The 12,865-nt window shown below is 50.4% G+C and overlaps 1 protein-coding gene across 3 annotated transcripts in view; it reads right to left on the bottom strand.

Moving 5' to 3' along the window:
* SARM1 (sterile alpha and TIR motif containing 1) overlaps window positions 1-10,779 on the bottom strand; it is a 50,519-nt gene extending 39,740 nt beyond the window's left edge. The window contains exons 1-2 of one of the 3 annotated variants that reach the window (XM_077294499.1): window positions 10,662-10,779; window positions 9,632-10,143 (exon numbers count right to left, since the gene is read on the bottom strand). In XM_077294499.1, the coding sequence (XP_077150614.1) occupies window positions 9,632-10,086 (455 nt within the window). In that variant the 5' untranslated portion in view covers window positions 10,087-10,143; window positions 10,662-10,779. Of the gene's footprint in view, window positions 1-9,631; window positions 10,144-10,449 lie in introns of all 3 variants that reach the window. The other 2 variants (XM_077294497.1, XM_077294498.1) reach the window with 2 other exon arrangements.
* Between the last annotated feature and the right edge of the window lie 2,086 nt (window positions 10,780-12,865).

The raw sequence follows: 12,865 nt of genomic DNA, 5'->3' as shown, positions 1-12,865 counted from the left end.
AGCTCCAGAAAACTACATCAGAGCTAGAAAATGATATCACAGCACCAGCAAACGACATCAGAGCAAGACAATGATGTCACAGCTCCAGCAAACGACATCGCAGCTAGGCAATGATGTCACAGCACCAGCAAACGACATGGCAGCTAGGCAATGATGTCACAGCACCAGCAAACGACATGGCAGCTAGGCAATGATGTCACAGCACCAGCAAACCACATCAGTGCTAGACAATGATGTCACAGCACCAGCTAATGACATCGGAGCTAGACAATATTGTCAAAGCACCAGCAAATGACATCGCAGCTAGGCAATGATGTCACAGCTCCAGCAAACGAAATCGGAGCTAGACAATGATGTCATAGCACCAGCAAACGACATCAGAGATTGACAATGATGTCACAGCATCAGGAAATGACATTAGAGCTACACAATGATGTCACAGCACCAGCTAATGACATTGGAGCTAGACAATGATTTCACAGCATGAGCTAATGACATCAGAGCTTGAAAATGATGTCACAGCACCAGCTAATGACATTGGAGCTAGACAATGATTTCACAGCACAAGCTAATGACATCAGAGCTGAACAATGATGTCACAGCACCAGCTAGTGACATCGGAGCTAGACAATGATGTCACAGCACCAGCTAATGACATTGGAGCTAGACAATGATGTCACAGCAGCAGCAAACAAAATCGGAGCTAGACAATGATGTCGCAGCACCAAAAAATGACATCAGAGCTAGACAATGATGTCACATAACCAGGAAACAACATCACAGCTAAACAATGATGTCACAGCACCAGAAAACGACATCAGAGATTGACAATGATGTCACAGATCCAGTAAACAAAATCGGAGCTAGACAATGATGTCACAGCACCAGGAAATTACATTAGAGCTACAAAATGATGTCACAGCACCAGCTAATGACATCGGAGCTAGACAATGATGTCACAGCACCAGCTAATAACATCCGAGCTGGATAATGATGTTACAGCACCAACTAATGACATCGGAGCTAGACAATGATGTCACAGCACCAGCTAATGACATCAGAGAGACAATTATGTCACAGCACCAGCTAATGACATCCGAGCTGGATAATGATGTTACAGCACCAACTAATGACATCGGAGCTAGACAATGATGTCACAGCACCAGCTAATGACATCAGAGAGACAATTATGTCACAGCACCAGCTAATGACATCAGAGCTGGATAATGATGTCACAGTACCAACTAATGACATTGGAGCTAGACAATGATGTCACAGCACCAGCTAATGACATTGGAGCTAGACAATGATGTCACAGCACGAGCTAATGACATTGGAGCTAGATAATGATGTCACAGCACCAGCAAACGAAATCGGAGCTAGACAATGATGTCACAGTACCAACTAATGACATCCGAGCTAGACAATGATGTCACAGCACCAACTAATGACATCCAAGCTAGACAATGATGTCACAGTACCAGCTAATGACATCAGAGCTAGACAATGATGTCACAGCACCAGCTAATGATATCAAAGATAGACAATGATATCACAGCACCAGCTAATGACATCAGAGCTGGATAATGATGTCACAGCACCAGCTAATGACATCAGAGCTAGACAATGATGTCACAGTTCTAGCTTATGATATCAGAGATAGACAATGATGTCACAGCACCAGCTAATGACATCAGAGCTCGACAATGATGTCACAGCTTCAGCTAATGACATCAGAGCTAAACAATGATGTCACAGCATCAGCTAATGATATCAGAGATAGACAATGATATCACAGCACCAGCTAATGACATCAGAGCTGGATAATGATGTCAAAGCACCAGCTAATGACATCAGAGCTAGACAATGATGTCACAGCTCTAGCTTATGATATCAGAGATAGAAAATGATGTCACAGCACCAGCTAATGACATCAGAGCATGACAGTTATGTCACAGCATCAGCAAACGACATCCAAGCTAGACAATGATGTCACAGCACCAGCTAATGACATCAGAGCTCGACAATGATGTCACAGCTTCAGCTAATGACATCAGAGCTAGACAATGATATCACAGCACCAGCAAACGACATCCAAGCTAGACAATGATGTCACAGCTCTAGCTTATGATATCAGAGATAGACAATGATGTCACAGCACCAGCTAATGACATCAGAGCACGACAATTATGTCACAGCACCAGCAAACGACATCCGAGCTCCACAATGATATCACAGCTCCAGCTAATGACATCAGAGCTAGACAATTATATCACACCTCCAGCTACTGACATAAGTGCCAGACAATAATGTGACAGCACCAGAAAATATCAGCAGCAGTCAGTGATGTCACAGTATCAGAAAATGACATCAGCATCAGACAGTAATTGCACTGATTATGATAAGTTCTGTTTATTGAAAACATAAAGTGAAGAGCTGCGAGTACAGTGGGAAATATAGACAATAGTGCACTATGAGGGGTTTGCTGCTAGACCTCATAATGGGTATATTCACATGTAGCAGATTTGTTGCAGAGATTTCCATGACCATGTAAGTAAAGCACCATGTCACCTGTTTTTTTTTCTGTGCCAGAACCATCTAGCGACTGCAACTTCTGCCTGTCCGGAAGTCAGAAGTTATGTCACAGGCTCTCAATACAAGTGTATGAGATACAGAACGAGACAAATGTGTTTTTTACCTATGGGCATGAGATTTCCATAAGATCATGTGCACACGTTCAGTATTTGGTAATTTTTTTACCTCAGTATATGTGAGCCAAAACCAGGAGAGGGTGACAAATACAGAAGTGGTGATGTGTTTCTATCGTATTTTTTCCTCTGATTATTCCACTCCTGGATTTGGCTTACAAATACTGAGGTAAAATATTGACCAAGTACTCAATGTGTGCATGTGGCCTAAGGCTACGTTCCCACGATGTGCTTTTTGAGTCAGAATATTTGACGTACCATAGTGAATACTTGGTGGTTTTCCCCCGGAGCCACTTACTGAAGGTTCAGAACAGCTCTAAGGCTCACCTCCTAACCACTGATCCAGTGGATGGACATTAATGCTGATGGGATCTTAGTGCTGTCTGTGTATTAGTGCTCGCTTCTTATGTATGATGGATATTTTCCCATATATACCAATTAGCATCTTGTCACAGTGCAGCTGCTCTACTTTTAACAAATGCATGGAAATAACTAAGAAAACATACCCTGCACATCTTAGGCCAGTGGCGTGCTGCTAAAAGTGGAAGACTACATGGCCCGTGAGTTGGGGGCTCAGTAGAGAACAGCACTGCTCCCCACCTCTCAATTTCAATGGTACAGTATTTACAGTGGGGCAAAAAAGTATTTAGTCAGTCAGCAATAGTGCAAGTTCCACCACTTAAAAAGATGAGAGGCGTCTGTAATTTACATCATAGGTAGACCTCAACTATGGGAGACAAACCAGAAAATCACATTGTCTGTTTTTTTAGCATTTTATTTGCATATTATGGTGGAAAATAAGTATTTGGTCAGAAACAAACAATCAAGATTTCTGGCTCTCACAGACCTGTAACTTCTTCTTTAAGAGTCTCCTCTTTCCTCCACTCATTACCTGTAGTAATGGCACCTGTTTAAACTTGTTATCAGTATAAAAAGACACCTGTGCACACCCTCAAACAGTCTGACTCCAAACTCCACTATGGTGAAGACCAAAGAGCTGTCAAAGGACACCAGAAACAAAATTGTAGCCCTGCACCAGGCTGGGAAGACTGAATCTGCAATAGCCAACCAGCTTGGAGTGAAGAAATCAACAGTGGGAGCAATAATTAGAAAATGGAAGACATTCAAGACCACTGATAATTTCCCTCGATCTGGGGCTCCACACAAAATCCCACCCCGTGGGGTCAGAATGATCACAAGAACGGTGAGCAAAAATCCCAGAACCACGCGGGGGGGACCTAGTGAATGAACTGCAGAGAGCTGGGACCAATGTAACAAGGCCTACCATAAGTAACACACTACGCCACCATGGACTCAGATCCTGCAGTGCCAGACGTGTCCCACTGCTTAAGCCAGTACATGTCCGGGCCCGTCTGAAGTTTGCTAGAGAGCATTTGGATGATCCAGAGGAGTTTTGGGAGAATGTCCTATGGTCTGATGAAACCAAACTGGAACTGTTTGGTAGAAACACAACTTGTCGTGTTTGGAGGAAAAAGAATACTGAGTTGCATCCATCAAACACTATACCTACTGTAAAGCATGGTGGTGGAAACATCATGCTTTGGGGCTGTTTCTCTGCAAAGGGGCCAGGACGACTGATCCGGGTACATGAAAGAATGAATGGGGCCATGTATCGTGAGATTTTGAGTGCAAACCTCCTTCCATCAGCAAGGGCATTGAAGATGAAACGTGGCTGGGTCTTTCAACATGACAATGATCCAAAGCACACCGCCAGGGCAACGAAGGAGTGGCTTCGTAAGAAGCATTTCAAGGTCCTGGAGTGGCCTAGCCAGTCTCCAGATCTCAACCCTATAGAAAACCTTTGGAGGGAGTTGAAAGTCTGTGTTGCCAAGCGAAAAGCCAAAAACATCACTGCTCTAGAGGAGATCTGCATGGAGGAATGGGCCAACATACCAACAACAGTGTGTGGCAACCTTGTGAAGACTTACAGAAAACTTTTGACCTCTGTCATTGCCAACAAAGGATATATTACAAAGTATTGAGATGAAATTTTGTTTCTGACCAAATACTTATTTTCCACCATAATATGCAAATAAAATGCTAAAAAAACAGACAATGTGATTTTCTGGATTTTTTTTCTCAGTTTGTCTCCCATAGTTGAGGTCTACCTATGATGTAAATTACAGACGCCTCTCATCTTTTTAAGTGGTGGAACTTGCACTATTGCTGACTGACTAAATACTTTTTTGCCCCACTGTATATCCTCACAATATATTCAGCCTGTGTGTCTGGGAATAAGCAAAACAGGCACGATGACATGATTAGATCGCCTCAGTCCTCACACTACAGAGATCAGAGCTGCACATTGGGGGGACAGGGCTACACAAGTCATTTTATTATTTTCTTAGACAGAACTTGTGGGGGGAAATTGTGGTTGCATCCTATTATGCAGGGGGCTTAGTGAAGCATCATACTATGAGTGAGTGGGTTGTGGGGATGGCTGTGGCGACATTATACTGTGGGGATAACTGGAGGCACTATACTGCGTAAGGGGACTGTGCGGTCCATCATACTGTGTGAGGGCATCATATTGTGTGTCTGGGCGCCACTATTGAGGCATCATACTGTGTGTGTGGGGTCCCTGTGGGGACATCATACTGTGTGTGTGGGGTGCCTGTGGGGACATCATACTGTGTGTGTGGGGTCCCTGTGGGGACATCATACTGTGTGTGTGGGGACATCATACTGTGTGTGTGGGTTCCCTGTGGGGACATCATACTGTGAGTATGTGGGGTCACTGTGGGGACATCATACTGTGTGTGTGGGTTCCCTGTAGGGACATCATACTGTGTGTGTGGGGGGGAGTCACTGTGGGGACATCATTCTGTGTGTGTGGGGGCATCATACTGTCCTTGCAGCTGTGGGGGAATTATAATGTGTGGGCTGCTGTGTGGAAATTATACTGTGGAACATCATACTGTGTGGAGGTCATTGTGGGGGCGTTATACTGTGTTGAGGGTCTTTATGGTGGCATCATACTATATGGAGATACAGTGAGAACATCACACTGTGGGGGCTTCATACTATGTTGGGGTCACTGTTGGGGCATCATAATAAGTGTGGGTGAAATGTAGGAACATCATAATTTGTGAAGGTAAACAGTAGGAGCATCATACTGTGTTATGGGGGGATGGAACAATATACTGTGTTGAGAGCACTATTCCTAAACTATGTTGTAAGCACTATAGGGGCATTATACCTTGCTGGGGCAATGCATGTGGGGGCAAAATGTGTGGGAAATTTAATGTGGACTATCATACTGTGTGTGGGGGCATTTTGGAGACACAATTACTGTTTACGCACTGACAATCATGTGTCGCCCTATCTTAAAAAAGTTGGGACTGTCACTGCGCCTATGCATGTGTGTCCCTTCTACTGGCCATATGTTTTTAATGGGGAACAAAATGGAGGATGGTAATCCAGCAACGGCACTAATAAAAATTCAAAGTTTATTCAAAACTGCATAAGAACATAAGGGATAAAAATCCACTGGAAGAACCAGGACATGTGGCACCTTATGCGTTTTGGACCACACCTGTCCTGACTTATAGGCCTGCGAGTCACATCTGGATGTCACCGCACCACTGACGGTCAGGTGACTCTAGAAGATCGCGTGAGCAGAGAAACACCCAGGGACGCGCTGTTCTAGTCACCTGACTGTTGCAGCCAATGACAGGCCCCAGAAGTCCTGTGACACCCAGACATAGCATAGAGGTAAAGGCGTGTGCACGAACTGCTAGGATGGTGCTAAGGTAGGCTCCCACACCTTACTATAATAGTGAAAAAAACCTAGCACTCAACTTGATGCTTTAGTGAAGTATTTATTGTAGTACCCAATAAACGTTTCGGTCCGACATATGGACCTTCATCAGTAACGTACTATGGTGAGACTTGCTTACAGAGACAATATTGTCTCAGGGTACATGTGGCGCCTTAAGTAGACGCTGGGCCTATATGGAGACTGTGGAGGATATCCTGCAAAGCGCCGCCATCAGACGCGGAGTCCACCGCTAGCGCTAGTCTCAGTCTCTGAGACTAGCGGTGGACTCCGCGTGTGATGGCGGCGCTTTGCAGGATATCCTCCACAGTCTCCATATAGGCCCAGCGTCTACTTAAGGCGCCACATGTACCCTGAGACAATATTGTCTCTGTAAGCAAGTCTCACCATAGTACGTTACTGATGAAGGTCCATATGTCGGACCGAAACGTTTATTGGGTACTACAATAAATACTTCACTAAAGCATCAAGTTGAGTGCTAGGTTTTTTTCACTACCCAGACATAGCAGACATCAGAGTCGGTGCAGACAAAGCCGGATGCACAATGGTACGGAGGGCGATTACTCCTCCGTGTGTTAGTTGAAGAGCAGGGGCGTAACTACCGCGGTCGCAGCGGTCGCCATTGCGACCGGGCCCCGCAGGTCAGGGGCCCCGGGCCGGCAGGTCTGAGCAGGGCCAGGCTGGCCATCGGGCACTTCTGGCAAATGCCAGAAGAGCCGATGCCAGTAGTGGGCCGCTGCACTGTTCCTCCCCCGGAACCCCCCCCAGTGCCGCCGCCGCCGCCGCATTTAACTATACCGGCGTCTATGACACCGGTATAGTTCAATGCAATGATGGGAGGAGAGAGCGTCACCTGACGCTTCCTCTCCCATCATTCCCCGCTCTGCCTCTGACAGTACACTGCGGGTGCGCGATGACGTCATATCATCGCGCACCTGCAGTGTCCTGGGCAGACTTCAGCCGCCAGGAGCAGCGCGGGCAAAAGGAAAGGTGAGGAGAGTTTTTTGGTTTTTTTTCTTTTTAACCGGACTGTGGGGCCATTATCGGGGGGGGGGGGGATGAGATGAGATGTGGGCTGTGCTCTATATATCCCTGTGCGGGCTCTGCTGTATATACCCCTGTGGGGACTCTGCTGTATATATCCCTGTGCGGGCTCTGCTGTATATATCCCTGTGCGGGCTCTGCTGTATATACCACTGTGCGGGCTCTGCTGTATATACCACTGTGCGGGCTCTGCTGTATATAACACTGTGCGGGCTGTGCTCTATATACCACTGTGCGGGCTCTGCTGTATATACCCCTGTGGGGACTCTGCTGTATATATCCCTGTGCGGGCTCTGCTGTATATATCCCTGTGCGGGCTCTGCTGTATATACCACTGTGCGGGCTCTGCTGTATATACCACTGTGCGGGCTCTGCTGTATATACCACTGTGCGGGCTCTGCTGTATATAACACTGTGCGGGCTGTGCTCTATATACCACTGTGCGGGCTCTGCTGTATATACCCCTGTGGGGACTCTGCTGTATATATCCCTGTGCGGGCTCTGCTGTATATATCCCTGTGCGGGCTCTGCTGTATATACCACTGTGCGGGCTCTGCTGTATATACCACTGTGCGGGCTCTGCTGTATATACCACTGTGCGGGCTCTGCTGTATATAACACTGTGCGGGCTGTGCTCTATATACCACTGTGCGGGCTGTGCTCTATATACCACTGCGGGCTGTGCTCTATATACCACTGTGCGGGCTCTGCTGTATATACCACTGTGCGGGCTCTGCTGTATATACCACTGTGCGGGCTGTGCTGTATATACCACTGTGCGGGCTGTGCTGTATATACCACTGTGCGGGCTGTGCTGTATATACCACTGTGCGGGCTCTGCTGTATATACCACTGTGCGGGCTGTGCTGGATATACCACTGTGAGGGCTGTGCTGTATATACCCCCTGTGCTGGCTGTGCTGTATATACCCCTGTGCGGGCTGTGCTGTATATACCCCTGTGCGGGCTGTGCTGTATATACCCCTGTGCGGGCTGTGCTGTATATACCCCTGTGCGGGCTGTGCTGTATATACCCCTGTGCGGGCTGTGCTGTATATACCCCTGTGCGGGCTGTGCTGTATATACCCCTGTGCGGGCTGTGCTGGATATACCACTGTGCGGTCTGTGCTGGATATACCACTGTGAGGGCTGTGCTGGATATACCACTGTGCGGGCTGTGCTGGATATACCACTGTGCGGGCTGTGCTGGATATACCACTGTGCGGTCTGTGCTGGATATACCACTGTGAGGGCTGTGCTCTATATACCCCCTGTGCTGGCTGTGCTGTATATACCCCTGTGCGGGCTGTGCTGTATATACCCCTGTGCGGGCTGTGCTGTATATACCCCTGTGCGGGCTGTGCTGGATATACCACTGTGAGGGCTGTGCTGGATATACCACTGTGCGGTCTGTGCTGGATATACCACTGTGCAGTCTGTGCTGGATATACCACTGTGCGGTCTGTGCTGGATATACCACTGTGCGGTCTGTGCTGGATATACCACTGTGCGGGCTGTGCTGGATATACCACTGTGCGGGCTGTGCTGGATATACCACTGTGTGGGCTGTGCTGGCACCCAACACCATGTTGCAGTGCAGGAGATTCCTGCAACAGTCCGAGGCGTATCTAGGGGAAGCGGGGTGGGGGGGTTGTGGGGGCGGGGGAAGGTGGGGGGGGGGTAGGGGGGGGGGTAGGGGGGGCCCCATTTGGAAGTTCGCACCGGGGCCCATAACTTTGTAGTTACGCCACTGTTGAAGAGAAAAAAATCTCAGTATGAGCGGTGTGAACAGGGATGGATGTATGCAGCTCTTCCTGCAGGCTGTCGTGTAGACAATGGACCGTCAGCCTGGTCTCTGCCAATGTTGTTGTAAAGGGTTGACACTCGGTACAGTCCCATCATGACCGCCCCGTTGGGTTATATGGAGATCCTAGTGTCCCCCCTCTGTGACCCGGAGCCATTCAGCTGGTCAGCTCCCCCTCTGGTGGACGCGGCCTGCTCACGTGGTGGCCATTCTACATGTCAATGTGTTCCGCACCCCCCATGTAACATGCAGACACCGTGTGCAGTGCAGACCTCACCTGTTCTCTAGCACCAGAACCTGCTCCAGCAGGTGACATGCCTTGTACTGCACCTCCTTCTCTGTGGACTGAAGAAAGCCGAGGAGCAGGTCCAACGCACCTTCAAGTCTGATTGTCTCACACAACCCCTGGGCAACCTCCCGCCCCACCGCTGGCATCACCCAGGCCTCTTCCACCATTTGAAATATCTCGGAGATGGTGTCACATACACTCTCCTCACACATGGCTTGCTTCAGCTTAGAGATCGCAACATGGAGGTCAGGCAAGACTCTGTCCAAAGCCACCTGAACGTCAGTGCTGACTCCCGGAGACCCCTGCTCCCTCTTGCCTGTGCCCCCTGTGCTCTGCCACCAGCAGATACTGTTCATGTACCCCGGCATGAGGAGGCGCTCGTTGTTACACATGGTGATGTATCTGCAGAGTTTATAAGCGGAGATCAGGAGGGTGAGGACCATGGAGCCCCCTACAGCATCTCTCCTGGCACAGAACTGTTATGGATGACGCCACGAAACCTGGAGAGAAAGAAAGCAGATGAGTCAGCGACGCACACATGTCCTCCACAGGAAGGCAGAGAGCACTGGAAATCAGAAGGTTAATTCACACAGAGCAGCAGCGGCCCCGACCCCAGCACAACCTAGTCCTTCTCTCCCGGCTTGGCTATGCAGCTTAGCAGGGACCGCTACCCCAGATTTAGGGACTGTCACCTGCTTTCCAGCACTACAGCGCTACTGTTACTATGACAACACTGACTATGCACTATGCATATTCTAAGCACAGGAAACCTACACACAAGTAACCGACTACTACTCCTCCGATACCTGCACTGATGGGAGTAGTTAGAGGACAGTGAGGTGCCTGGCAATGGAGCTCCTCCTCTATAGACTGGTATCGCCCTCGTACAGACAAGTCCTGAAAGGCGGAACCGCCCGAGAACAACCGCCCGATGACAGCCGCCCGAGAACAACCGCCCGATGACAGCCGCCCGAGAACAACCGCCCGATGACAGCCGCCCGAGAACAATCGCCTCCACCTGTCCGGCTCTTCTGTTGTCTGGATCCCAGCATCTCGCCGAGACATGCAGCCGCAGAGTGACGTCACTACATCTTCGCCCCGCCCCTTGGCAACAGTCAGATCCCGTCTCCTTGGCGACAACATCCTCTTAGTTCAGCTACAGCCTTAGGAAGGCGGGGCGTTATATACGTCCTCCAATAATCAACCAGGGGGGTGTGGCATGTAACCTGCTGTATCCAATCAGCAGTTGTGGCGCTCGTAGCAGGTAGCAGACTGGAGTGCGAGGCGGAAGTGCTGCTGTATGTCTATGTGGCTGTGCAGTGTCTGGAGCAAACAGCGCGGAGTCATAGGCTCCTGGGTTGGGTCCTCAGCCCCCCTGAGTCTTTTCTCTGGGTGTTTGCGCTGTGTCCGCTCTCGGCCAAGAAAGACATGGTAGAGACTCAGTGCAGAGACCCAGAGAGGAGACCCAGAGAGGAGACTCGGGCAGAGACCCAGAGAGGAGACTCGGGGCAGAGACCCAGAGAAGAGACCCAGAGAGGAGAGAGACGAGGGGCGAAGAGACAAGGGGCAGAGACCCAGAGGCTACTTTCACACTAGCGTCGTTTGGCCTCCGTCGCAATGTGTCGTTTTGGAGAAAACGCATCCTGCAAAACTGCTTGCAGGATGCGTTTTTTCTCCATTGACTTGCATTAGCGACGGATTGCCACACGTCGCATCCGTCGTGCGACGGATGCGTCGTGTTTTGGCGGACCGTCGGCACAAAAAAACGCTACATGTAACTTTTTTTGTGCGACGTGTCCGCCATTTCCAACCGCGCATGCGCCGCCGGAACTCCGCCCCCTCCTACTCGGACCTTACAATGGGGCAGCGGATGTGTTGAAAAACTGCATCCGCTGCCCCCGTTGTGCGGCGCTTTCAACACTAGCGTCGTTGCATCAGCACGACGCTAGTGTGAAAGTAGCCAGAGAGGAGAGAGACGAGGGGCGAAGAGACTCGGGGCAGAAACCCAGAGAGGAGACTCGGGGGAGAGACACAGAGAGGAGACTCGTGGAAGACACCCAGAGAGGAGACTCGGGGCAGAGACCCAGAGAGGAGACTCGGGGCAGAGACCCAGAGAGGAGACTCGTGGAAGACACCCAGAGAGGAGACTCGGGGCAGAGACCCAGAGAGGAGACTCGGGGCAGAGACCCAGAGAGGAGACTCGGGGCAGAGACCCAGAGAGGAGACTCGGGGCAGAGACCCAGAGAAGAGACTTGGGGCAGAGACCCAGAGAAGAGACTTGGGGCAGAGACCCAGAGAGGAGACTCGGGGCAGAGACCCAGAGAGGAGACTCGTGGAAGACACCCAGAGAGGAGACTCGGGGCAGAGACCCAGAGAGGAGACTCGGGGCAGAGACCCAGAGAGGAGACTCGGGGCAGAGACCCAGAGAGGAGACTCGGGGCAGAGACCCAGAGAGGAGACTCGGGGCAGAGACCCAGAGAAGAGACTCGGGGCAGAGACCCAGAGAGGAGACTTAGGGCAGAGACCCAGAGAAGAGACTCGGGGCAGAGACCCAGAGAAGAGACTTGGGGCAGAGACCCAGAGAAGAGACTCGGGGCAGAGACCCAGAGAGGAGACTCGGGGCAGAGACCCAGAGAGGAGACTCGTGGAAGAGACCCAGAGAGGAGACTTGGGGCAGAGACTCAGAGAGGAGACTCGGGACAGAGACCCAGAGAGGAGACTCAGGGCAGAGACCCAGAGAGGAGACTTAGGGCACAGACCCAGAGAAGAGACTTAGGGCAGAGACCCAGAGAAGAGACTCGGGGCAGAGACCCAGAGAAGAGACTTAGGGCAGAGACCCAGAGAAGAGACTCAGGGCAGAGACCCAGAGAGGAGACTCGGGGCAGAGACCCAGAGAGGAGACTCGGGGCAGAGACCCAGAGAGGAGACTCGGGGCAGAGACTCAGGGAAGAGACCCAGAGAAGAGACTCGGGGAGGAGACTCGGGGCAGAGACCCAGAGAAGAGACTCAGGGCAGAGACCCAGAGAGGAGACTCGGGGCAGAGAGCCAGGGAGGAGACTCGGGGCAGAGACCCAGAGAGGAGACTCGGGGCAGAGACCCAGAGAAGAGACTTAGGGCAGAGACCCAGAGAAGAGACTCGGGGCAGAGACCCAGAGAAGAGACTCGGGGCAGAGACCCAGGGAGGAGACTCGGGGCAGAGACCCAGAGAGGAGACTCGGGGCA

The sequence above is a fragment of the Ranitomeya variabilis genome, chromosome 3 (assembly GCF_051348905.1).
Source record: "Ranitomeya variabilis isolate aRanVar5 chromosome 3, aRanVar5.hap1, whole genome shotgun sequence".
Taxonomy (NCBI): Eukaryota; Metazoa; Chordata; class Amphibia; order Anura; family Dendrobatidae; genus Ranitomeya; species Ranitomeya variabilis.
This window is presented reverse-complemented; position numbering and strand designations above follow the sequence as displayed.